General features: G+C 44.1%; 1 protein-coding gene across 2 annotated transcripts in view; it reads left to right on the top strand.

The window, feature by feature from the left end:
- Nucleotides 1–25331, top strand: part of FGD1 (FYVE, RhoGEF and PH domain containing 1) — a 283074-nt gene that overhangs the window by 229097 nt on the left and 28646 nt on the right. For both annotated transcript variants that reach the window (XM_082264429.1, XM_082264430.1), the window contains exons 4-7: nucleotides 3050–3503; nucleotides 10097–10186; nucleotides 18423–18571; nucleotides 21245–21401. In XM_082264429.1, coding sequence (XP_082120555.1) covers nucleotides 3050–3503; nucleotides 10097–10186; nucleotides 18423–18571; nucleotides 21245–21401 — 850 coding nt within the window. The remainder of the gene's footprint in view (nucleotides 1–3049; nucleotides 3504–10096; nucleotides 10187–18422; nucleotides 18572–21244; nucleotides 21402–25331) is intronic.

The following is a 25331-nucleotide window of genomic DNA, read 5'->3' as shown; positions in this document are numbered from 1 at the left end:
TGCAGCTCAATGCAACACAGAAAAAGTACTAGAAACTTTACATTTTTCTCAAAAAAAGCAAAGTGTTTTCTTTATTTGGACCATGTGAAGAAAGTGATGTCATGATTTCCACCTCCTTTAATCAGAGAATGCTTTGCATTAACTGAGAAGGATGCAAAGCATTTCCTGAATGGCAGCCAGGACCCAGAGGACAATGATCACTGTAGTAGCGGCGGCTACTATAGTGATTTTCAGCTTCCACGGGCATTTCACAGGTATAGAATATGGATACTTGCATGTAACTATGCTATAGAAACCATACCTAGAATTCAGCTTAAAATTTCACAGCAGATGCACTGTAGTTGTTCTAAGTCCGTTCTCTTTACAACTTGGCTGCCTTTGCTCCCCCTCCCAGCAGTGACTGAGCAGCCTTCTAATCTATAATGTAAATACAGAACAAGAGTACTGGACTGGGGAGCAGGAGTAGCTGAGCTGAACGTCAGTGCTTCTGCTGTGAGGTGGATGAATTGCTGCAGATTGCCTGCAACTACAGCAGTCAGTGATTGTTTGTTTTAAAGCTCATTTACAGCTTGTTGAATAAATCAGAATGTCCATACCTAGTCACAAGTTCACTTTATTACAGTCCCAACTCTCAGTCCTACTGATTGTGATCTTTACCCCCCTTCTCACAGTAACAGAACTTTACCATTAAAAACATAATTACGGTTTTCTTTATCAAAGCATTCCATCACATCTTTTGCACTCTGTTTCCTGTTGGAGGCGTATACACACTATCATTACAAATATTCCCAGCCAAATATTCTTCACAGAATGCCTGTGTAACTGTTTATGTACCACATCATTACAGACAAGAAAATTACATCATCTAAAGATTATCAGACTGTAAAGAAATTAAGGAACTATCAAATCAGGACGTCATTTTAAAAGAATTTAACTCAATTAATTAAAATGAAGTAATTAAACAAATCTGTAACTTTTTGGCATTTCTTTTTGTATCTCTTAGCATTCCTTGTATTGGAGCGACCACTTTTGGATTGAATTACTATTGAGCCTTATCAATCAATGTGCTTTACAAAAACACTGTTTATTGCCCCACAGCAAACACTCATGTTCAGACCTGCTAAGGAAAATAAAGATTGGACTCTGATTGGCTTCTATTGGGCTCTACAGACAGTTTTTAAGTCAGAAGTGTTGAAAGAGCCCATCGTCTGCAGTGGTTTTCTGACCTTGCTAGACCAAGCTAATATCAAAGACAGTTTTTTCAGGCTTCTGCACTCTGGTCAATTATGGCTCGTTTCCACTGAGCGGTACGGTACGGTTCGGTACGGTATGCAATTTTTGCCGTTTTCATTGTGAATGGTACCCTAATTCCGAACTGTACCACTTTTTTGGGACCCTTTCGTTGGGGTACCAAGCACATTAGCACCGTACCAACAGGGTGGAGCTACACTCTGCAGAACTTTGATTGGTTGACAGAGAATCGGCGATCACTGCTTTCCGGCTATACCACGCCTATCATGAAAGGGTACTATTGGAGGTGGAAACGCAAGGTGTGCCGTTCCGAACCGTACCATACTGAACCGAACTGTACCGTACCACTCAGTGGAAATGAGGCATAAGTGACCTGGGCTAACAGTCATGTCCTATGCCAGGTTGATCAGTGCCCCCAGAGCCTCATGGTACTGCACGGGCAATGCTTTTTCTCCTTGGGCTGTAAATGAAAGGCTGTGGCCCTTAAAGTGGTTGTAAACCTCAAATATAAAATATGAACAAATCATATCCCTCTATAGTGTGTACTTGTCTCAAATTAGAGTACTAAGTGTCCTTTCTGTCTGCTGCTTCATTCCTCTGCTATCAACATGAATACATTTTGACAAGTTTTCCTGACACCAAGACAAAAAAAGGTGACAGGAGAGGGAGCTCCAGTTGATTGACAGCCTCAGCTCTGTTCCTGTGTGCTGTGTGAAGGGGGTGTGGCCCTTCTTTCCAATCAGTTTTCAGAGCTCTCCTCACTGAGGATTGCAGAGTGTAACTTCAGATCTCCGTCCTCTTTTTTCTGATATCTCAGACAAACTTTATAAACTCTGGACTTTGAACAGATATATAGAAGAGAAGACTGCAGATAAACATGTACAACTTATGTAGGAGGATTTGTTTAATCTCTGTGTATCACCTGAGGCCAGTTACTTCACTGAGTATATGTTAGGGTTTACAACCACTTTAAATCTTGCAAGTATGTGGCTTGTCCATTAAGGCCTATAGAAAAAAATGGAGGACAGTAACATAGGCTGTAGCTTTTGGTCCAGGTTATCTAGAGATCTGAGGTCTGTAGTGGGGATTGTTTGTTGGCAAGGAGAGGGTAATTGGGCTTAACACATTTAACACCATAGCTATCATTTAAAACCTAAATCCAGAGCAGGACTTTTTTTTAATCACTTTGAAGTTCTATAAAAACATTTTTATTGCTTTTTGTGACTCAACTGAGAGATTTCCCCTCACTTCTTGTGTGACTGCAGGACATATAACATGGTGGCCATTGGGACTTTAACAATGAAAGAGGTTCTAAAGCTTCTCCTGAAAGGGGTTCTAACTCTTCTCCATTCTACTGTTTTGTTGTGGGGACAGAAAATTAGGTAAAATCTTTACTTCGAACATAGGCCACAATTAAATATCCTGCTTAGGATCTTTCCCTTCCTCTTTTGTCGAAAACTTTTTGGCTTGAGTTGGCTTTTAAAAGATAGCTTTAACCCTCCCTATCCCACCCCTTCAAGTCTTATTCTCACCTGTTCTTTGCTTCTCGGTCTTGATCTTCGCTGTGGTTCCCACTGGGAGCCACCACCAAAGAATTTCCAAGGGATCTTTTCTTAAAGATTAATGTTATTAACTGTTGGATGGTATAATGAAAGGCGAAGGTCTCCAAGGAGTGTGGACAGAGAAATTTAAGACTTGGGGGGGCTCAATGCTTGCCTTAAATGGTTCAATGCTTGCAGAACAATAAAACAAATTTAAAATCACTTACTAACCACTATTTGTAATCTTTACTCCACAGAGAGCCAATCATCCCACCTGAACGTACATATCCAGTCAACGACTCCGACAACCACACTGAGGTTAACAACGGACCTTCTCAACATTCTGGTTACAGTATGGGAGAGCTGGAGAACAAACTCCTGGATCTTCTTGAGCCAGATGCATCCCAATCCAGTCTGGAGAGGAGGCGAAGACTTGTGGTGGGAGGGGGAGATGCAGAAGAAAGGGGGGAACAGGACTCCTTAGGAAAACTGGCAAACAGGGACAGTGGCATTGACAGCATCAGCTCTCCATCTACCAGCGAGGAGATGTGCTTCCTTGGGGAGGTGGAGGAAGGTGGGCGAGAAGAGATGGAGCCCCCACATATTACAGCACAACATGGCTCTACTCGTGACTCAGAGGGTGACAGCGACATGGAGGATGGCAGTGGGGGTGAAGAAGAGATCCCTGTCGGGAGGATAGACTCATGCAAGGTAAGATGAGGTTGCTGAGCCTGATTTGCATAAAACAGCTGTGCGGGATGTGTGTGGAATATGTCTGTCTAGTGTTTTTACCCTTAAAATTATCACTGGAACGAATTAGAATTATCACACCAAGCCTCGGCTCCAGTCCTGCATTTTTCTTATATTGTATAATTAGCTACTGTGAAATAGCTTATTCATATTACATCAGACAAGTCTTTTCGCCCCAGAATTTTTGGTTCTTGTTTTTTTTTTATTGTGTAAAACCTGGTGCCCCTGCAGTTTCTTTCTGCATGTACACGTCTCTGACCGATCAACCCTTTGTTTCACCTCTTTTACAAAATAATAGTATTAGGGCCTGTGTGCAGTGCTGTATCTTGGCCTAGGCCAACAAGGCCCAGGCCTAGGGCAGCACTTTGCAGGGGGGCAGCAAAAAAGCTTCACCACGCACGAGAAAAAAAGAGCCTCCTCCCGCCTCCCCCACTAAAAAGAGTCCTTGACGGCTTGCGCTACACACTTTTAGTATAGTACCAGTCTTATAGGGCGAATTGGGCTGGAGGGCAGGGTCCAGGAGGCAAATCAGTCTGGCACCCCCATAAAGTGGTCACACTGCTACCTCCTGGTATGATATGATGGTATGATGATGGACACTGCTGAGACTGACCTTATGGGAACTGATGAAGCTACACTAATGGGCACTGATAGACTGTGGTTGTGGTTTGTGGTTTACAGATGACAGGGCGGGTCATAAACAGGAAGAGGTGTGGCCTTTACAGGAAGGGGTGCGTCATATTTAAATTAGGGGGTGCACAAGTTTAGTCAGGCCTAGGGCAGCACAAAACCTAAATACACCACTGCCTGTGTGGATGGGCTTTTGTGTCAGATGAGTTTTGCTTTCCCATGCAAGTTTATGGGAATGCAAAACCTGCTTCAGAATCCTTCAGAAGGAGGTTCATTTGCAGATCAAATGCAATTGTCAGTTAATTCTGAATGATCTCAGAAGCATCTTAAACTGATGCCAACACAGGCTTAAACCCCATCAACAGATACCTTCAATTGTGGGGAGCAGACTGAGGAAAAACTTGCTCCTGCCTGCAGTAAACTGATGACCTCATTCCCCTTGACTGCACATTTCAGCCTTAGTAAAGTCACTTGCCTTGAGATATTGCACTACTTTTTACTAATAAAAGGTTCTTCTTGTTTGAAAAATGACACTGTTGCTGTATATTGTGATATGTCAGGAATTTATTCATGGGGTCATAAGACTACTCATAGGTCCATTCCTTCTTTGACGTCTACCCATCCCTCTTTAGTTGGTGTTCCTGTCAGAACCAATGACTTTAGCAGGGAATGCTAACACAACACTGTGCTCCTAACCTTTGTTATGCTGAATTTCCAAGCAGCCTACTGAATTCTCATATCCCTCGCCCCTCTCTAACCCACTCCATATGAATATATTGATTTTTTTTTCACAGCCAGAACAAAGCTGCTGCCATGACTTCTAAGAGCCAAACCACACGGTGTGTAGGCAAAGGTCTCTTGAAAGATGTAGTTCTGGTTGGTGTGCCTGTGTCAACAGGAACTGATCTCCTAGCAGTTGTCACTGCAGGAGTTTACAAGCCTGGTAATAATGAAAAACTGAGTAACACAAGCTACTGTAGTTCATACTATGAGAACAAGACAAAAATGATAAAAAATAATGTTGGGATTTGTTCTAGAGCAGCCATTCTCAACCTGAATTCCATGAAAACCTAGGTTTCTTCCAAAGGTTATTAGTGGTTCTTCAGGCCTGGCCAATTGACCACCCATCTACTGGAGCCTAGATATTTGAGGGTCCAGTGCTTTTTGGTAAAGCCAGCACCATAACACTAGTGAGCTTTTATTACTGTCTGTAAGGGTAGCATCTTTTCCGCTGACCATGAATGTAAGAGGCAGTCTTTCCCCTGACCGTGCTTGTAAGGGGTATTCTTCCTACTAACCACCAATGTTAAATATTGATCTTTCCACTGATCACCAATGCAAGGGGCATTTTTCCCACTGACCACCAATGTAAGGAGCATTCTTCCCACTGACCACCAATGTAAGGAGTATTCTTCCCACTGACCACCAATGTAAGGGTCATTTTTCCAACTGACCACCAATGTAAGGGGTATGCTTCCCCTTGACCACCATTGTAAAGGGTGTTCTTTCTTCTGACCACCAGTGTAAGAGGCATTCTTTCCTCTGACCACCATTGTGAGAAGCAATCTTCCCAATGATCACCAATGTAAGGAGCATTCTTCCCACTAATCACCAATGTATAGGGGTATTATTCCCACTGACCACCAATGTAAGGGGTATGCTTCCCCTTGACCACCATTGTAAAGGGTGTTCTTTCTTCTGACCACCAGTGTAAGAGGCATTCTTTCCTCTGACCACCATTGTGAGAAGCAATCTTCCCAATGATCACCAATGTAAGGAGCATTCTTCCCACTAATCACCAAAGTATAGGGGTATTATTCCCACTGACCACCAATGTAAGAGGAATTCTTCCCATTGACACTCAATGTAAGAGGTATTCTTCCTACTGACCACCAATTTAAAGGGTATTCTTCCTACTTACCACCAATTTAAAGGGTATTCTTCCTACTTACCACCAATGTAAGGAACATTCTTTCCACTGTCCACCAATGTAAGGAACATTCTTCCCACTGACCAATTAATTACATTTTAGCAGGGTTCCTTGAGACTTGAAAATGATTGCAAGTGTACCTTTGGGGTAAACAAAAGGTTAATGGGCCATACACACTATACGATTTTCTGAAGACTTTTTCCTTTGGACTTACCAAAACCATATAATAGGAGGTCAAACCTAAACACTTTCAATTTGTATGCAATCTGGCAGGCCCTTGCACTACATAGAAAAGGTAAATCTGAAGGAAAAAGTCTTCAGAAAATCGTATAGTGTGTATGGCCCTTTAGGAAGGCTACACCAGAGGATAAAAGGGAGGTTTGGGGATACAGTGGGTAATTTCTGGACATACCATTTAACCTATCTCAAAACAAGACAGCTATTGGGAGCTCTAATATTTAAACTGGTTTGCATTAATACACAATGGATTATTATTGCTGTTGTCTTGCAATATTTTCCAGTGGTTATAAATAAATGGGCCGGGTACAGGGTTTGCTGAGACTGAGATCGACTCCAGGTAATCATGCTATGCCACAACTGTAGTAACACTAATAAGGCACCTCAATGTAACTGAGCCCCTAAATATGCCCAGTTTCTCTAAACCCCAAACAATTGGATATCTGTTTTCTTACTAATTAGTTGGCAGTGTTGTGTCTGAAGGTTTTGAATCAGAGAATGACTCATGAAGAGTCTGAGTTGTGGGAGATTATCAAGCGGCAGCTGTTGTGCAATATTTCTGTAGATAGCAGCTTTGGATCAATAAAGCTTAGAGTCATTTATTAGATTATATACACTGCCCACACAGAGACAAAACACACAAAATACTTCAGTTATGTTTCATTCATAACATTAGCCCTTATCTTGTTCTGCCTTTCCCTAGTGTCTGTATGTATCCTCCTGTTAATTTTATGGAGATACAGAGACTTTAGCTAAATGCTTTACTACAAAACAAAGTTGGTTCATTATGTAACTCCACCCAAAACCTTTGGGTGCACACTGATGCGGTGCAGGAAAAACAGCAATTTCTGTGCGAGTTCCTGCACTGTATCAAAATTGTAGGCAGTTCACACTTTGCGCTGTGAACAGCTACGGGTGTCATTTTAAAGTTAATGACACCTCCATATCGGTTTGCAGAACGCAATGTGAACTGTGGAATCTGATGGAATCAGATCGCATTGGTTCTGAACACCCAGGCAATCTGATTCCAGTGCAGACAAAAAAGGAGTCCTGCACCTTTTTGGTGGGGAACAATTGCGAGTTGAGCCATAGATAATGTATAGCTCAATTTGCACCGCACTGAATTCGCATTTCATTTGTACAGGAATCTGGTGCATTTCCTGTACAAATGACATGCGCTGGGGTACACCGCATCAGTGTGAACCCAGTGTAGAAGGGTTAGAATCTTGACATAGGTCTTAGTTGTGATGGCAACATAGCTTCAAAAAAAGAAACCATAAAAACCTCTGATGTTTTTGAGATACTATGGACCCCTTTCTCAAGGTAATAGAAAGGGGACCATAGTGGTCGTCTGTTAATTTGAGAAAGGGGGCTATAGAACCAAGGTGGGTTAGCATCTTAAGAAAGGGGACAATAGTGGCGGTCTGACAAATTGAGAAAAGGGACCATAGATCCAAGGTGGGTTGTCACCTTGAGAAAGGGGAGCCTAGTGGTGGTCTGCCAACTTCAGAAAGGGGACCATAGATTTAAGGTGGGTTGTCACCTTGAGAACTGGAATCTTGGTGGTGGTCTGACACTTTGAGAAAGGGAACCATATTGGTGGTCTGTCACCTTTAGAAAGGGGACCATAGTGGTTGTTTTTCAACCTTAAAAAGGGAATCATAGACCCAAGGTGGGTTGTCACCTTCAGAAAGGGAGATATAGTGTCTCCAAAGGGCTGGTGATTTTTCTTGGCTGGCATGCGGTGTGCCCGCTCCACCACAAAGGCCTGGGAAAACGCTTCCCTACCATAGGTCTTGACCAGGAGGTCCTCCAGGAATGTGGCTGGGACGGTGCCTTCCGTGCCCTCCGGCAGGCCGATGAACCGGAGATTGTTTTGCCGAGCGCGATTTTCCAGTTCGTTCTGTTTGTGCAGCAGGTAAGTAATATCGTGGGAGGCCTGATCCACTGTGTTTCTAATTGGGGGGAGATCGTCCTCCACACGGCCTATGCACTCCTCGACCTCAGACACCCGGCCTCTAAGCTTCTGCAGATCCTGCTGGAGGAGGGAAATGTCCATCTTCACCTCCTCCATCTTGGAGGTAAGGGAAGCCTTGCAGTCTGTAATAGCCTCTAGGATCGCTCTCTGATCCGGCGGTGGCTCGGCCGAGGTGGGAGAGGAGGACGGGGAGCCGCCATCATGGGCCTGCGGGCTGCCCTCCTGACGGCGGAATTTTTCCAACTTTGCCGCTGCCTCAGAGGTCTTACAGGGAGGCAACATGATCCGCAGATGAACCGGAGCAGCAGCAGCAAGCAGCGGGGTTCAGTGTCACTGTATGTCGGTAACAGGATGGTATGTACAGAGGAAAGGCGGGAGAATACCGCTCACATATGGCTTCAGGCCCCCCCCCCAAGGGCTGGTGATTTGTATATTTTTCTTTTGTGCAAGCTAATACGATATTAGGTCTTTACAAGTCAATGTGCTGGCCATTTTTTGTATCTGGATTTTCATGGTATCAACGTTGGCCATGCATCTTCCTCAAGGTGAAAGTGCAAGATGGATTTTTGTCCAGGCTTTTATTGCTGTCTTTGTCACCACTGGAAAGATTTACCAACACTTCCTGTTCCAGTGGCCACACAGGAAATGATGGAAAAGCTTCCTAAAGAGAACACAAAGAACAAAACTTTACAAGGGTTGTACCCTTCCTCATTCTATCTGGAGCTCCACCTAACTTGTTTTCCACTGTGCTGCAGAGAGCCAGCATCATATCAGTTGACATGACTGAGGAGCACATACTGGAATGCAAAATTTGCTGGATCGTGTCCAGGCCAGAAAGTGACCTTATTCAGCCCACACAGCCAGCTCCAGCAGCCGGGGGATGTAGCCATGTTTCAGAATAAAATATCATTCTGTGTAATCATACTTTGGGTAATCAAAGGTCTGGTAACAACTGCTCAGTGGTGGTGATGAGTTCAAGGACTGTTCACACATATTAGCGGCAGGCAGACCTGCCGACATGATTCACCCAGTCTCATAGCCCTGCCAATCCCACCATAGACAGTTTATTTCAATGCAGGAGGTGGAGGTAGTGGCACAGGCAGACACTGCAGGAAATGCTAATCAGAATGGTGGGAAATTTATTTCTTAACCTTTTAAAATGAGATTTTCCCTGATAACTCCCATCTGCCTGCCACTATCTATGAATATGGTCTTATCCCTAAATCCCCAATCAGCCAAAACCTCAGGATTTCTGAGCACATAAACATCGTCCACCCAGTAACGCATGTGCGGCGTGTGAGCAATAAAACCAAACCTTTTGCAGCACATATATTACACGAGTGGCAACAGGTTAAATAAGGCATTGTTTATTCACTTGCTATGTGCCTTTGACTTGCTAGGGAATTCAACCACTCCAGAAGGAGTCAATTCCATAGCACTGCCACAGTTCTCTCTCCATCCTTGCACATAAGAACCCTCTCCTTCTCTGGGAGTGTCTAGTTACTGTGCTGGCCCAGCTCCTCATTACATGTACATTGGTGATAGGTTTGTACACCGTTTTACCATATGCAGTTGTGGAGTTATTATATACATTAGTATCATTTTTTTTAAATAACATTGGTAAAAATCTGAAATGGTTAAATGCCAGTTCATAAATGTCAATAATTTTTATGTAAAGTGTGTTCAGTATCTCTTTATTATTATAACAACATGATTGTGTCTTTTGTGTTTCTTCCTATTTTTGTCATTCATTTGAATCCCATGTAATTCTTTTTACAGTTTACAGCACGCCAGAAAGTATATAACATTGCTAATGAGCTGCTGCAGACTGAGAAAGCCTATGTGTCCCGCTTACATCTCCTGGACCAGGTGAGGGAATTGTTCTTTGGAAAAAAAATGTATACAGTCAAAGAAATACAGTGGGGAAAATAATGATTTGATTCCCGGCAGATTTTGTAAGTTTGCCCACTTGCAAAGAAATGAAGGGTCTATAATTTTTATCATAGGTGTATTTTAGTTCAAATAGTTTTTATTAGAGTTTCAAAAAAACAAGGTAGAATGAAACAAGCTCCCGGACGCAGCACTTATGGCGAACAGGCATAATCGAAAAACAAAAACAACAAGGTTGTAAACAGTTACAAAATGGTCATGGCATACAAGTCGGCATCAAAGGAGGAAGGTAATGAGTTATCAACAGGGATGAAACAACTTTAGTACCACTGAAATGGGAACGGGCGGATTAGCCCAATGTACCTGTCTGAGGAGTAGGCAGGGGAGATGAGGAGGAAGAAGGGGGGGGAGGGTTCTCTGCTTGCGGATTAGAGGATGATGAAGCCATGAGGGGACTGGAGCCCGGACCATGCGAGTCTAGGAGGAAGCAGCTGGAAGGGCGAACCCTCGTACCACCTCGGCCACGGGTCGCAGTTGGATTCATAGGATTTGTAGGAGGTAGCCCTCAGGGCCAAGAGATGTTCATAGTGATGATTAAGATGGACCTGAGCGACCACTTCAGAGGGGTTAGGGGGGAGAGGGTGCGCCAATGTCTCGCTATAGCCAAGGTGGAGGCTAGTAAAATGTGTGAGGTCAAGGTTCGTAAAGTTGGTGGAAAGGTGTCTATGCCTAAAAGCAGTGAGGCTAAAGCAGGGTCAGGGGTTAGAGCCGTGCCAGTAATCTGGGAGATGATAGCGAATATCTGTTTCCAGTAGCTGGTGAGCGATTTACAAGACCAAAAGAGATGAAGGATGGTCCCCTTTTGTCCGCACTCTCACCAGCAAAGCGGAGATAGGGAGGGGTAAAATTTGGCAAGCAGTTGAGGAGTCCTATACCATCTAGTCAACAGCTTCTGGAACGTCTCCCAATGGTTTATGCAGTCAGAGGAAGAGTACGCGCAAGCCAATGACCGAGACCATTGGGCGAGGGAAAATTCCTTAGCTAGGTCAGTTTCCCAGGTGAGCATATTGGGAGTTTTACGTAACTGGGACTTCTGGTGGATCAGTGAGTAAAAGAGGGATAATGCCTCTGGTGTGTGTGTGTCGGACTTGGTAAGGTGGTTCCAGGCTTGGAAGTCAACGTGTAAGGTTGGTGGTGGGTGCCTGAGTAAAAAGGACAAAATGCGAGAATAAGAGAACCGGGCCTTATCAGGAAGGTCGCGTGTAGCAGAGAGCACATCAAAAGTCATCAGGTGTATGCCATGCATAGGTGTATTTTAAATGATAGGGACAGATTATCAACCAAAAATCCAGAAAAAAAAACAGATAATACAGATGTTATAAATTGAATTACAGTTTAGAGAGTAAAATACATATTTTATCCCGAAACAAAACATGACTCAGTACTTGGTGGAGAAACTCTTCTAGGCAAGTACAGAGGTAAGACGTTTCTTGTAGTTGCTTTCCAGGTTTGCACATAGCTCAGGAGGGATTTTGGTCCACTCTTCTTTACAGATCTTCTCTAAATCTTTAAGGTTTCTTGGCTGTCGCTTGGCAACTCGAAGTTTGAGCTCCCTCCATAAATTTTCCATTGGATTAAGGTCTAGAGACTGGCTACGCCACTCCATGTCCTTATTGTGCTTCTTCTTCAGCCACTGCTTTGTTTGTTTTGGGTCATTGTCATGCTGGAAGACCCATCCACGACCTATCTTCAGTGTTCTGCCTGAGGGAAGAAGGTTCTCATCCAAGATTTTACAATACATGGCCCCGTCCATTAGCCCCTCAATGCGGCAAAGTTGGCCTGTATCTTTAGCATAATGTTTCCACCTCCGTGCTTGACTTTGGGAATGGTGTTCTTAGGGTCATAGTCAGCATTTTATTTCCTCCAAACACGGCAAGTCGAGTTAATGCCAAAGAGCTCAATTTTGGTCTCATTTGACCACAGCACTTTCTCCCAATCCTTCTCTGAATCATTTAGATGTTCATTGGCAAACTTCAGACAGGCCTGGACATGTGCCTTCTTGAGGAAGGGGACCTTGCGAGCGCTGCAGGATTTCAATTTATGACAGCCTATTGTGTTACCAATGGTTTGTTTGGTGACTGTGGTCCCAACTGCCTTAAATCATTCACAAGCTCCTTCCATGTAGTTCTGGGATGACCCCTTACTTTTCTCATGATTATCCTGCATGGAACTCCAGACTGAAGGCAACTGATGGTTATTTTGTATTTCTTTCATTTGTAAATTATCCCTCCAACAGTTGTCTCCTTCTCACCAAGCTTCTTGCTGATGGTCTTGTAGCCCATTCCAGCCTTGTGCAGGTCAAACATCTTGTCCCTCACATCCTTTAACAGCTCTTTGGTCTTCCCTATGATGGTGAGATTTGGATGGAAGAAAGAGATTCTGTGGACAGGTGTCTTTTATACACATAACAAATTGTTGTTAGAAGCACCTTCTTAAAGTGACAGGACTAATCTGCGTACCACATGAGCACATACTGTAGCCAGTCTGTGGGAGTCAGAATTATTGTTGCTTGGTAGGGGATCAAATACTTATTTTACTCACTGAATTGCAACTAAATGTTATAACATTTGTTACAGGTATTTTTTTGGGGATTTTTGGTTGATATTCTGTCTCTATCATTTAAAATACACCTATGATAACAATTATAGATCATTTATTTCATTGTAAGTGGGCAAACTTACAAAATCTGCGGGGGATCAAATAATTATTTTCCCCACTTTAGGTAAGCAGTCAGATAGGCATTGTACTAATAACCTCTGTTTTCATAGCATTACCTCTACTTTCCTGTTATAGCAGATGCACAGTGTGTCTAAATAGGACTGTGCAGTCCAGATAAACCTAAGGCTCTTAAAGTGGTTGTAAACAGTAGACATGAAATATGAAAAAAAGCGTATCCTTCTATAGTGTGTACTCAATTAGGTGCACTAAGTGTCATTTCTGTCTGTGACTTTATTTCTCTGCTATCCAAATGAATCCCTTCTGACAAGTTTTCCTGACACAAAGAGAAAAAATGGTGACAGAGGAGGGATCACCAGCTGATTGACAGCCATAGCTCTGTTCCTTTGTGCTGTGTGGAGGGGGGGGGGGGGAAGGGAGGTGTTCCTGCCCTCCAGTCAGCTCTCAGAGCTCTCCTCACTGAGTGGAACTTCAGCTCGCCACACATTTTTTTTTAAACTCTAAGATAAGCTCTTTTAAAGTGGTTGTTAACGCAGAAGTTTTCTCTATCGTTCATTGACGGACGCAGTTCTCTCTGATTCATATCCGTAGGGATTATACTTTATACTGCCCCCTACAGGAGTAGGACACTAGGCAGAAAAAAGTTCTGGCTACGCCTGTGGGCAGTCCCGGAGGGTACACCCTCTCTCTTCCTGCAAAGGATGTCAGTTTTAATCTGCCTAATCAGGAGTAAGGACCTAGTTCCTTGCGGGGATCTTTGGTCCTGGCATAGAAGTAATTTTTTTATGTATATATTTTTTTTTTAGCTAGTCTTTTTCTCCGGAAAGTTTTTCCTGTGAGATCTTCAAGCAATTATGCTAGGCTGGGTGATGGGCTGGATCCCTATATCCATTGGTCACACCAGTCTGGCCATCGAGCATGTGCAGACCTTAGCTCCGCGCTGGGTCAGCTGCGATATAGTCCCACTGGATGGGGACTGGTCCCGCGAGTTAAAAGTCTCGCCAGGACGCACACGACAGGGTCTAGGCTTAAGTCGCAGCGTTCCTATTTGGCTGACAGCTCCCCTACTCCGGTGGTGTGGGGTCCTGTCATGAGATGGCGCCCGCCTGTGTTCCCGGTATGGTCAGTAAAAGTCCCACCCCTCTCCCTGGCGGATTTTGGGGTGGACGCGGGCCTTCTCTCTGGGTTGGTCAGACCCTGACACTCCTGGGTTTCCCTCTGTCCTGTGGTTACCCACCCTCCTCTCTCCGCTGTCCACATTCCAGGAGTGGAAAATTGGCAGATGGCTTACCTCTGCCGTCAGGCCTTAGACGCAGGGGAGTGGTCCCTGCATCCGGAGGTGTTTCAGCAGCTGTGCCTTCGCTGGGGCACTCCAGACGTGGATCTGTTGGCGTCTAACATCAACAGGAAGGTGCAGAGGTTTGTGGCCCACTCTCGGGACCCTCTGGCAGACGCCGCGGACACGCTGGTGGCCCCCTGGGGCCAGTACCGGCTGTTGTATGCCTTTTCTCCTCTCAAGTTGCTGCCAAGACTTCTTCGCATGGTCAGGCTTGTCGCAGACGCCCGTGGAGACTTCCTCTCAGGGAGGATATACTGTCTCAGGGGCCAATCTTCCATCCTGCTTTACAGTCGCTGGCTTTGACGGCTTGGCTGTTGAATGCCAGGTGCTGAAGGACAGGGGTTTGTCTGCTTCAGTGATTCCCACTCTGCTGAAAGCGAGGAAGGTGACTTCCAGGAAGATTTATCATCGTACGTGTAAGTCGTAAAATTGCACACACTTGCTCCAAATCGGTGGCTTGGGTCTTGGCTTTCCTTCAACGGGGAGTTGATCAAAAGTTTGCCTTGAGTACTATCAAGGGTCAGGTCTCGGCCTTAGCTTTTTTCTTCCAGAGGCCATTGGCCGCCCGTTCCCTGGTGCGTAACTTCTTCCAAAAGGTGTAACACTTGGTTCTACCGGTGCGACCTCCGTCACCAACTGGGGACCTTGATTTGGTGCTGTCGGTTCTTCAAGACCCTCCTTTTGCGATTATCGAGGGTATCCCCTGCCTACCTTATTACAGAAGGTGGCCTTCTTGGTTGCTGTCACTCTGCACGCAGGGTGTCGGCACTGGCAACTGTCCTGTCGGTCTCCCTATATGTTGGTTCTTGGGGACAGGTGGTACTTCGTCCGGATTCGTCCTTCCCTCCGAAGGTGGTCTCTAATGTTCACTTGCAACAGGACATTGTATTGCCATCTTGTGTCCTAAGCCCCCTCATCCTACGGAATGTGTGCTGCATACTTTGGATAGAGTTCGGGCACTCGAGGTGTACTTGGCGACTGAGTCTACCCGTGAGTCAGGTTCGCTCTCTGTGCTCATGGATGGCCCAAGAACAGGGCTGCCTGCGTCTGCTGCGACTATTTCCAGGTGGATCGGAGAGTCAGTTGAGGCTTCTTCAATTAAGGGTCAGGTCCTACCTTTCCCTGTTTCGATGCTTTCTACTCGGGCGCCTAGTGCTTCCTGGGCTTTTCGCCATACAGGCTTCTTTGCTTCAGGTTGCAAGTCGACTACCTGGTCGTTTGTTCACACCTTTTCCACCTTTTATAAGGTGGATGTGCTAGCATCTGCAGATGCCTCTTTTTGGCCGCAAGGTTTTTTTGCTGGCTGCTGTTTGGAGGGCTTTTGGCCTTCCTTGTGGGTGTTTACTGTTTCAGGTGGGCCTCATCTTTTGTTCTGATTAGTCCTATGTTGCCTGGTCGGCTATGTTTAGCTTTGGGGACTTGTGTCATTTTATGGCACTGCTTTGGGACGTCCCTACTGATATGAATCAGAGAGAACTGCGTCCATCAATGAACGATAGAGAAAACTGGATTTTTGACTTCCCATAAAATCCTTTTCTCTTAAGTTCATTGACGGACGCAGTACCCGCCCCTCTATTTTGAGTTGGGTTGGTGTTACTTTCTGACACTGCTTTGATACAAAATTGACATCCAATGCAGGAAGAGAGAGGGTGTATCCTCCGGGACTGCCCATAGGCGTAGCCAGAACTTTTTTTCTGCCTAGTGACCTACTCCAGTATAAACCCTACTGATATGAATCAGAGAGAACTGCGTCCGTCAATGAACTTAAGAGAAAAGGATTTTACGGTAAGTCAAAAATCCTGTTTTTTTATCTTAATGCATTCTATGCGTTACGATAAAAAGCCTTCTGTGTGCAGAAGCTCCCCTCAGCACCCCTAATACTTATCTGAGCCCCCTCTCAATCCAGCGATGTCCACGAATGCCTGGTCATCTTGGACTCTCCCTCTTAATTTGGCTGAGACACAGCAGCGGCACCATTGGAAATCGCTGCTGTCATTCAAACTCAGTTAGCCAATGAGGAGAGAGAGGGGTGGAGCTGAACCATGGCTCTGTGTCTGAATGGATACACGGAGCTGCGGCTTGGCTCCAGTGACCCTATAGAAAGCTGCTTGCTGTGGGGGCACTCAACAGGAGGGAGGGGCCAGGAGCTCCAGCAAGGGACCCAAGAAGAGGAGAATCTGGGCTGCCCTGTGCAAAACCATTACACGGGGCAGGTAAGTATATCATGTTTGTTATTTTAATAGAAAATAAAACAAGACTTTACAATCACTTATGGTCTTTGAACAGATGTAGAGAAGAGAAGACTGCAGATACTGTAGGTACAACTTATGTAGGAGGATTTGTTTCATCTATGTATCACTGGTGGCCAGTCACTTCACTGTGGCTTTCAAAATAGCCAAACAGTGCATGCATCTAATTGACAACAGCCGCTTGTCAGATGGCGCAGACAGTGCTACCTGCTGAACTCATGTCAGCTGATTCAGCAGGAATCATTCAAAATTCCATCCATGTATGACCAGCTTTGATAATACCAGAACTAATCTGATTCACCCCATCTCTTCCTCTTCTAAGGCTGACCATACTTGTTCAATCGTTTTGTACAATTTTCCTTTAGATTTACCAAAAACCATATAATATAAGTTAAAAACGAAACAACTGTCAATTGTATCCAAATAGGCAGGCCCTTGCCCCACAAATTTTAGGAGAAATCTAAAGGAAAACTGTACAAGAAAATTGAATGTATGGCCAACCTAAGTCTGTGGTAGGACACTTGTGTTAAGGGGTGTGGCTGTTACTCAGCTATGCCAGCACAGAGCACTGGTGTAGGAAAGCAGGAAGCAGCATTTTTCCTGCAGAGGTACAAAAATATAAAGAGATTACAAGATGTGAGACTTAGGCTTGCCATGCATTATACAATTTTCTTATACAATTTTCCCTTCGATTTACCAAAACCATATAATTTCAGGTCACACCTAAACACTTTCAATTTGTATGCACTTACGCAGGCCCTTGTACTATGTGCTTGAAGGTAAATGTAAAGGAAAATAAATAAGAAAATTGTTTAATGTATGGCCAGCCAGTTGTTTTGACATTTTATTGTAATGCTTGCTTTAGTTCAGGCAATGCAAACTGCAAACTCCTTCTTTGTGGCCTTCAGCTGGTTTAAGAATTTAAATTAAACAGGGCCCCAGCTGATCTCTATTTGATAAAGAATAGACAGCACTATGTCTGTGCTTACCTAACCACTGGGTAGTACTGCAAAACTGGAAGGAGGTCACTCACAACCATTGGGTAGCACTGCAAAGCTGGAAGGAGGTCACTCACAACCATTGGGTAGCACTGTAAAGCTGGAAGGAGGTCACTCATAACCATTGGGTAGCACTGCAAAGCTGGAAAGAGGACACTCACACCATTTGCATAGCACTGCAAAGCTGGAAGAAGGTCACTTACAAACATTGGGTAGCACTGCAAAGCTAGAAGGAGGTCACTCACAACTATTGTGTAGCACTGCAAAGCTGGAAAGAAGGCACTCACAACCATTAGGTAGCACTGGAAAACTGGAAGGTCACTCACAACCATTGGGTAGCTCTGCAATGCTGGAAGGAGGTCACGCACAACCATTGGATAGCATTGTAAAGCTGGAAGGAGGGCACTTACAACCACTGGGTAGCACTGAAAAGCTGGAAAGAGGTCACTCACAACAATTGGGTAGCACTGCAAAGCTGGAAAGAAGGCACTCACAACCATTAGGTAGCACAGAGAAACTGGAGGGTCACTCACAACCATTTGGTAACACTGCAGTGCTGGAAGCAGGTCACGCACAACCATTGGGTAGCACCATAAAGCTGTAAGGAGGGTGCTAACAACCACTGGGTAGCACTGAAAAGCTGGAAGGAGGTCAGGCACGACCATTGGGTAGCACTGCAAAGCTGGAAGAAGAGCAGTCATAAACATTGGGTAGCACTGCATAGCTGGAAGGAGAATGGAGATCACTCATAACCACTAGCGGGCACTGAAAAGCCGGAAGGAGGGCACTCACAACTATTGGGTAGCACTACAAAGCTGAAAGGAGGAGAAACTTTGAAAAGACAACCTCAATACCAGTATGTATTTTTATACACATCTTCTTTTATTTTGCAGGTGTTCTGTGCTCGGCTCATAGAGGAAGCTGGAACAAAAGGCTCTTTCCCTATTGAAGTAGTTATGGGAATTTTCTCCAACATCTGTTCCATATATTGCTTCCATCAACAGTTCCTTCTGCCAGAGCTGGAAAAGCGCATGCAAGAGTGGTAAGCTTTATAAAGCTGCATACAGACAATGGTGTGACCTTTCCAAGTATAGGCTTTAATGAACAGCAAATTTAACAGGACTTTCACTCAACCAGTCTATCCAAGATTGATATTTTAGCTAGGGGTGAGCACTAGCTATTTTATTTATCTGTTCTTAAATTTTTCTTAGACTTCATGGACAAAATCTTCTTTCATGAGTATCTAACAACTCTTCAGCTTTTCACATAGTCCAGTAGCAGCGAGAGTAGACTCATCTACAATCACTGTAATGATTGATATATACTGTGTAACCACTACATACTCTAAATAAGGGGCAGTCTATGTAAAGCATGCACAAAAACAATCCCCTGGAGTGCATCTATTTATTTATTTATTATATTATTTATGAATGTAAATGTGTGTATATTCCCAATAGAGAGAATAAATCCTTCATAATGGTTTCAGACAGATGGTAGAAGATGGCTTCTCCAGCTTAGAGCTCTCATCAGTGGAGTTTCTGAAATATTTCTGCAGTTAGAGTTTAACACGTTGGCATCTACCAGCCACATATTAATTTGGGATTACAGATCCTTAAATGATTATTGCAGATTTTTTTCTTCTGCTTTCCAGCTGGAAGTGGAGCACATTGATGTTTTGCCTTTAGCCCAGGTTCACACTGGTGCTGTTTTGTGCACGATTTCGCAGCATTTCAGTCCAATTTCAGGGGCAATTTCACAGATATCTGTGCAGGTTCATGCCAGCATTTCAGTCCGACTTCGGGGGCGATTTCACAGACATCTGTGCGGGTTCCTGCACAGATGCCTATGGAAATCGCCAAAACTAGTACAGAAACTAATTTTGGGAATCAGTGCGGCGATGCAAATTCGACGTTGCCCCTATTTGGTTAGTGCCATTAACGGCAATTGCCTTTGCTTTGACGTGCGATTTGACATGTCAAATCGCATGTCAAATCAGACCAATGTGAACATGGGCTTAAAGAGGAAGTAAACCCTCCTCTGCAAGTTGTACCTATAGGTAAGCCTATAATAAGACTTATCTATAGGTAAGGCACTGTTTAGGAGATATTTATTTTGCATGCAGCCAGTGACATCACTGGCCCATGCGCTCTGAAGGAACGACCGTTGTTCCTTCAGAGCCCTGTGCCGTGAACGTCGGCTCCCGCGCGCATGGGACTGACGTAATCGCGGCTCCAGCCAATCAGGTGGCCGGATGCCGCAAACCCAGAAGAAGGGCGACCCATGAGAGAGGTGAGCGGGCGGCACTGCGTGGCTTCGTTCTAAGGTAAGTATTTCATAATGAGCTAGTATGCGATGCATACTAGCTCATTATGTGTTTGTCTTTCAGGTCTTTGTTTGTTTTTTTTTAAATTTCTGAGGTTTACAACCTCTTTAAAGAGGTAAAGATTGATGAGCCTCCAGGTGCTTGCAGGACATATTAGGACCATAAAGGGGCCTTACTGCTATAGTGCTAACTTCTATTACTTCTACTGTATTACTGCCATCCCACTAATTGTTTTGTCTTAAGAATCACATAATGATAGCATGAGCCATTTATATTATCATGAACTTATGGAACTTTAAAAGAGAAGCATGAGTTTGGAAAAAACAAACCTACATACACACCTAGGTGGATGCAGAATCTAATGCATCTGCCCCCCCCCCCCCCCCCCCCCCGTTGCCTCTAACACTGAAAACCAAGTAACCAAAACTACTGATCGCTCAGTTCTTGGTCTTCAATGAGCAGAGAGCCAGTGACTGACTCTCTCTCTCTGATCAGTTCCTCCAGTGCTCACTTGAGCTCCGGGCTGAGTTCATGCTCAGGCATGCTTAGAGGCTGAGCCAGCTGCTGGTCAGTGTTCTAGATGGATCCCGACAGATCTCTCCAGAGACTGGACTGGCTCTGTGATGTCAGACCACAGCTCTTTTAAGTGAATTTCCAGTGTTGCAGACAAATTTGAGAAAGCTGAAACACCATGCATAAAAAACTTTTTATAAGTATTTCTTATCTGTTAGACCTTTCCCAGAAGAAGGTGTCATGGCTTTCTGCAACACTGCCAGAGTGAGTCCATCCCAAGTCTGTTTTCATTAACATACAATGTAAGACACCTAGCCCCTAAACCCTTAGTACAGAAAGTGTTCAATTCCAGCTACAATTGAAAATGAAGATCTGCCTGCCCAGTACAGACAGGGTAATTATGGCAAACACAGCTGCCCAGCCCCCTCATAAGCAAAGAGAACTATGTAGGATTTTTCATTGCTTAGAGGGTCTAGAATAGAGCACCTAAAAAACAATAAGGTGCAATTTTTAAATATTTTTAAAATGTTGCTATGTGAATGGGGACATGTAACATACACAAAGTAAGCGTTATCCCAATTTGGCTGCAAAACTGAAAGCAGTGTTAATTTCGTCAACAAAATTAACACTATTTTAGTAGACTAAAGTACGACTAAAACTAAAATAGCATTTTAGTCAAAAGACTATGACTAAAACTAAATCAAAATTTGACATCAAAATTAACACCGAGTTGAAGTACACGTTAAGATAAAACTGTCATAGTCAATAAAAACACTGGCTTTTAAATTATAGCACTGTGTAATAAATGGTGGTTTCTGTAGGAGAGACTGTTGTACTGCGAGATTATATTTGACTAAATATCTTGTTTATTCCCTTTAGGGACTCCAATCCGCGGATTGGGGATATCCTACAAAAGCTAGCTCCCTTCCTTAAGATGTATGGCGAGTATGTAAAAAACTTTGACAGAGCCATGGAGCTTGTGAACACATGGACAGAGCGTTCATCCCAGTTCAAGACCATCATCCAGGAGGTGCAGGTAAGGGAGTATTTCCAGAACCCTTTCTTTGGCCAGAAAAGGCACAACTATGCTTCAACCTGTAGGTTATCATCAGTTGTCAGCAGAATGCCATTTTTCATTGCGTTTCCAAGAAAGGACTGTACCTGAGCAACATAGCCTGCACTGAACACCAAGCAGCTTCCATAGATGGGTTGTTCAAATAAAGCCAACTAGCTAATGCTGGCAATACACTAGCCGAAAAATCGTTCAAACTCGTTTTTGAATAAAAAAACACTCGGCAGTGAGAGCAAATGATTTTACCATCATGTATTGACCGAATTTTGATCAATGGACATCAATGAATGCCTAGTACAAACCAATCGGGCGAGAAACACATTTTTCTTTTTATCGTTCAATTTATCAATTTATCGTTCTTTCGGCAGAATTTTTCAAACTGTTCCTTTCATTCTTCCACTCTGAAAAGTTTAAACCGATTTTCTATTTGTGCCCATTAACTGGACGAAAAACGAACGAACGGACCAAATGACAGATTTTCAAATGATTTTTTAGCTAGTGTATGGCCAGCATTAGGCAGAAGATGGTAGCCATGGAATATCTGAGCTGCCCACAAAAAAAAAAAAAATGTTTGAAAGTCATTCTAAGCAGTACACCTCTGCCAATTGGCAAGGTGGGTTGGGCCAGGTATAGAGGTTCAGCACACATTTCTTCAGGACCATTATACACATTGCAAAGATTTTAACAAACATTATTTCAGATTCTGTGAGGGTGCAACTGAGACTATTCCATCAGCTTCCTTATACAGAAGAAAGTTAAGTTTCATGTGGGAAGGTGTGCCTGCTAAAGCCACATGGGCAATCACAGTGCTTTAAAAATAGGAAAACTGCTGGGAATTGCAGAAAACTCCAGAAAAACACATTTAAGAGGCGCTTGGATATTAATTCTTTTTCCAGTTGTATGAATGCAAGTGTAGCGCAGACTCCCCAGGTTCACACAATAACCAGGCAGAAGTTTATTTTTTTGGTTTATTGTTTGAAGAACTTGGATGGGGATTCGGGTGAGCCTTGGGATCCTCAAGAACTATTGCAACGTTGACTGAGGACAACACAGATTATTGTCTTCAGGGTAGACCTCTAGCATAAGATGATACGGACGTACAGCTTCAGGGGCATCCCAATTTAGAAGCAGCCCTGAGCCAGTGAATCTAGAACAGTCTCTTACAAAAGAGAACAAAACAGCAACAGTCCCTCCAGGATCTCACTCAGGCGTTTAAGCGACATTAAAGCTTAATTTTTTTATTAAAATAACAAACATAATATACTTACCTGCTCTGATCTATGGTTTTGCACAGAGCAGCCCCAATCCTCTTTTTCTGGGGTCCCCCACTGGTGCTCCAGACTCCTTCTTCTCACCCAGTGCTCCCATTGAAAGCCGCTTTCCATGAGGGCACCTGTGCGTGCTTGCTCCTCAGCCACCCTGTCTGCGTCTATTGATGCACATCACTGGATCGGATCAGACTCAGGTAAGTATAAGGGGGGGCTGGTGGGAAATTTTGCAGAACAGAAGTTTTTTTCACCCTAATGCATAGAATGCAGGCTTAGAACCACTTTTACTCACCATGTCCCTGTATACATGGATGCCTCCTTTCAGATCCTCAGCAGACTTTACTCCAAACTGTTGTTTCAGCAGTCGCCCCCCCAGCTCTCCCTGAGCTGGGACCTCAATCAATCCCCTGCAGACTCAAACTAGATGGCCCAGGAGAGCAGATACCCCATCCAGGCTGGGTCTCCCTCCACCAGGGAAAAGGACACTGCTGCTGTAGGCCCCAGACTATTTATGTGCACCTCAGCCCCCCTGCTGGTCACCCTTTTGACCAGGGATTTGCTGAGGGTACATTAATATTCATCCTATGGTCTGCCTCTCTCAACCCACTATATTCCAGAACCTACTGAAATACAGGGGGAAGTAATGGAGCCTGAGGCCAGCAGACCATAGAATTGCCAAAAACAATCAAAACTGCTCCTCTGGAAACAGAGGAGCCCAAAAACGAAATTTACCTAAACGTATTATCAACCTAACTAGGAGGGTGCTACATAAGGAAATCTTCAAACAAGCTCACTGGCTCTGGTGAGGCAGCTCTCAGACACCCAGGCCTTCCTCAATGGACACCCAGAAGCAACTCAAAGGACAAACATACAAGCGGATGCCAGTTCTGATGCTGATTAGATTGTTATAATTCCATTCCAAAAGTAGATTTTGCACCAAATTGAATAAAGGCCCATTTGGTTTCCCTTGAGTTCATTCAAGCCTTATTCTATTCTTCTAAGCCCCGATAAAGGGGAAACATTGTTGCCCCTGAAACACGTTTTATTTTTATGTAACAGTTTAATGAACAACTAAGGCACTTTGGACTCTTCATTTTGTGGTTTGTGCCCAGTTGTATGTGTGTAGCACTGTCCCCATAACGTTTGCTGTGTGTTGACTTCTTAGGTCTCCTCTGATTACCAGCAGACAGTCACTTAGGGACAGTTCATTCATCCATCCTTACTCCAAGTGGTTCGTTACTCAATAAACAGTCCAGGGGTTTAGGCTTTATATTTATTGTGGAACTTGGATGGGAGAGGGAATAGTAGGATACTCCAACTTGTACTATTTACAGTAGATAAGGACAACTCTCACTTGGCCTCACCGGGTTATTTGTGGAAGCAGTCACACTGCTTTAACTATACTGCCACTTGTATGGAATAATTAACTCCTCTTGCTCTCTCTAGCAGCAGACTTGTTGCAACTACTTTATCTTCTGGACACTCTCTAGCATCCCCTTGACTGACACCCATCCACTAACTTTTCCACAGAAGGGGTGGCCCTCCCAGAACAGGCCCCACGTCACAGATTTATACTCACTGTAGGCAGAATCAGATCCTCTTCAGTGTTTCCCTTTCAGTCAGCTCTGCAGTACATCTGGGTTCAGCTCCTCTCTGATTCTCAGGCCCTCAGGTCGACCACCTGAGGTTGCATGGCAGCTTCTACAGAGGAAGGGCAGGTGCCCCCTCCCTCTGGGACTCCACTCTCCAGCTGAAAGACCCCGAGCACATGTGCCCTCTGCATTTTTACAGTATCCCAGCATGCACAGAGGCACTTTCCTCTGCCAGTCACAAGGGCTGTACTAAATGCCTCTGCACTCATTTGTCTGGTTTCCTCCCACTGCCCAATATGCCTCCTTATTGGACCAGTGTGAAACCCTTCAGACAAGCTGAGCTGCACCTGAGCACCTTGAAAAGACCTCACTAGCAGATCCTGCTCTCTGGTAGGCAGAGAACAATATACATTTACCTGGCAATCTCTCTGGTAAGCAGAAAGATCTAAAACTATATTCTCTCTTTTAGGAGGGGGCCACATGTCAACCCTTTCTGGAATTGCAGAAAGACAGTTATGTGTACAGGTCAGGAAATGGGATTTCTGGGACAATTGTGAACATTAATCAGTGTATAGAACCCCGCCCCCCACAATGTGTTTCCATGATTAAAAAGCAACCTGACTTATGATCCCTATTTCTGTTTTTGTCAGATCCCCTAGAATCAACCCTTCCTGATCTGTCAATATATTTGCTCCCACATGTTTGCTTATCCTTCTCTGTTAAAAATCACTAAAATGTTTAGATATAAAAGAAGAGCACTGATATCTCCCTCCCTGACACAGTTTGCTCCCAGTTGGGGTGTCAGGGGTGGGTTAACAACACCCCTCTGCCTTATACCAAACATTTGGTATTGCTGTTATTGTTTACCTCGGTTGCCACCTGGTTATGTTATATGTTCACACCCAAATGACTTCTCCTTACAATGTCTCATTGTCTGTTTTCGTATTTCTGTTAATTGTGAAAAACTTGAATAACATTTTGGAAAATAAAAAAGCAACCTGTTTGGCCCTTCCAGGAAAATTTAGTTCACTGCA

This window comes from Pelophylax lessonae, assembly GCF_965119305.1.
Source record: "Pelophylax lessonae genome assembly, chromosome: 7".
NCBI lineage: Eukaryota > Metazoa > Chordata > Amphibia > Anura > Ranidae > Pelophylax > Pelophylax lessonae.
This window is presented reverse-complemented; position numbering and strand designations above follow the sequence as displayed.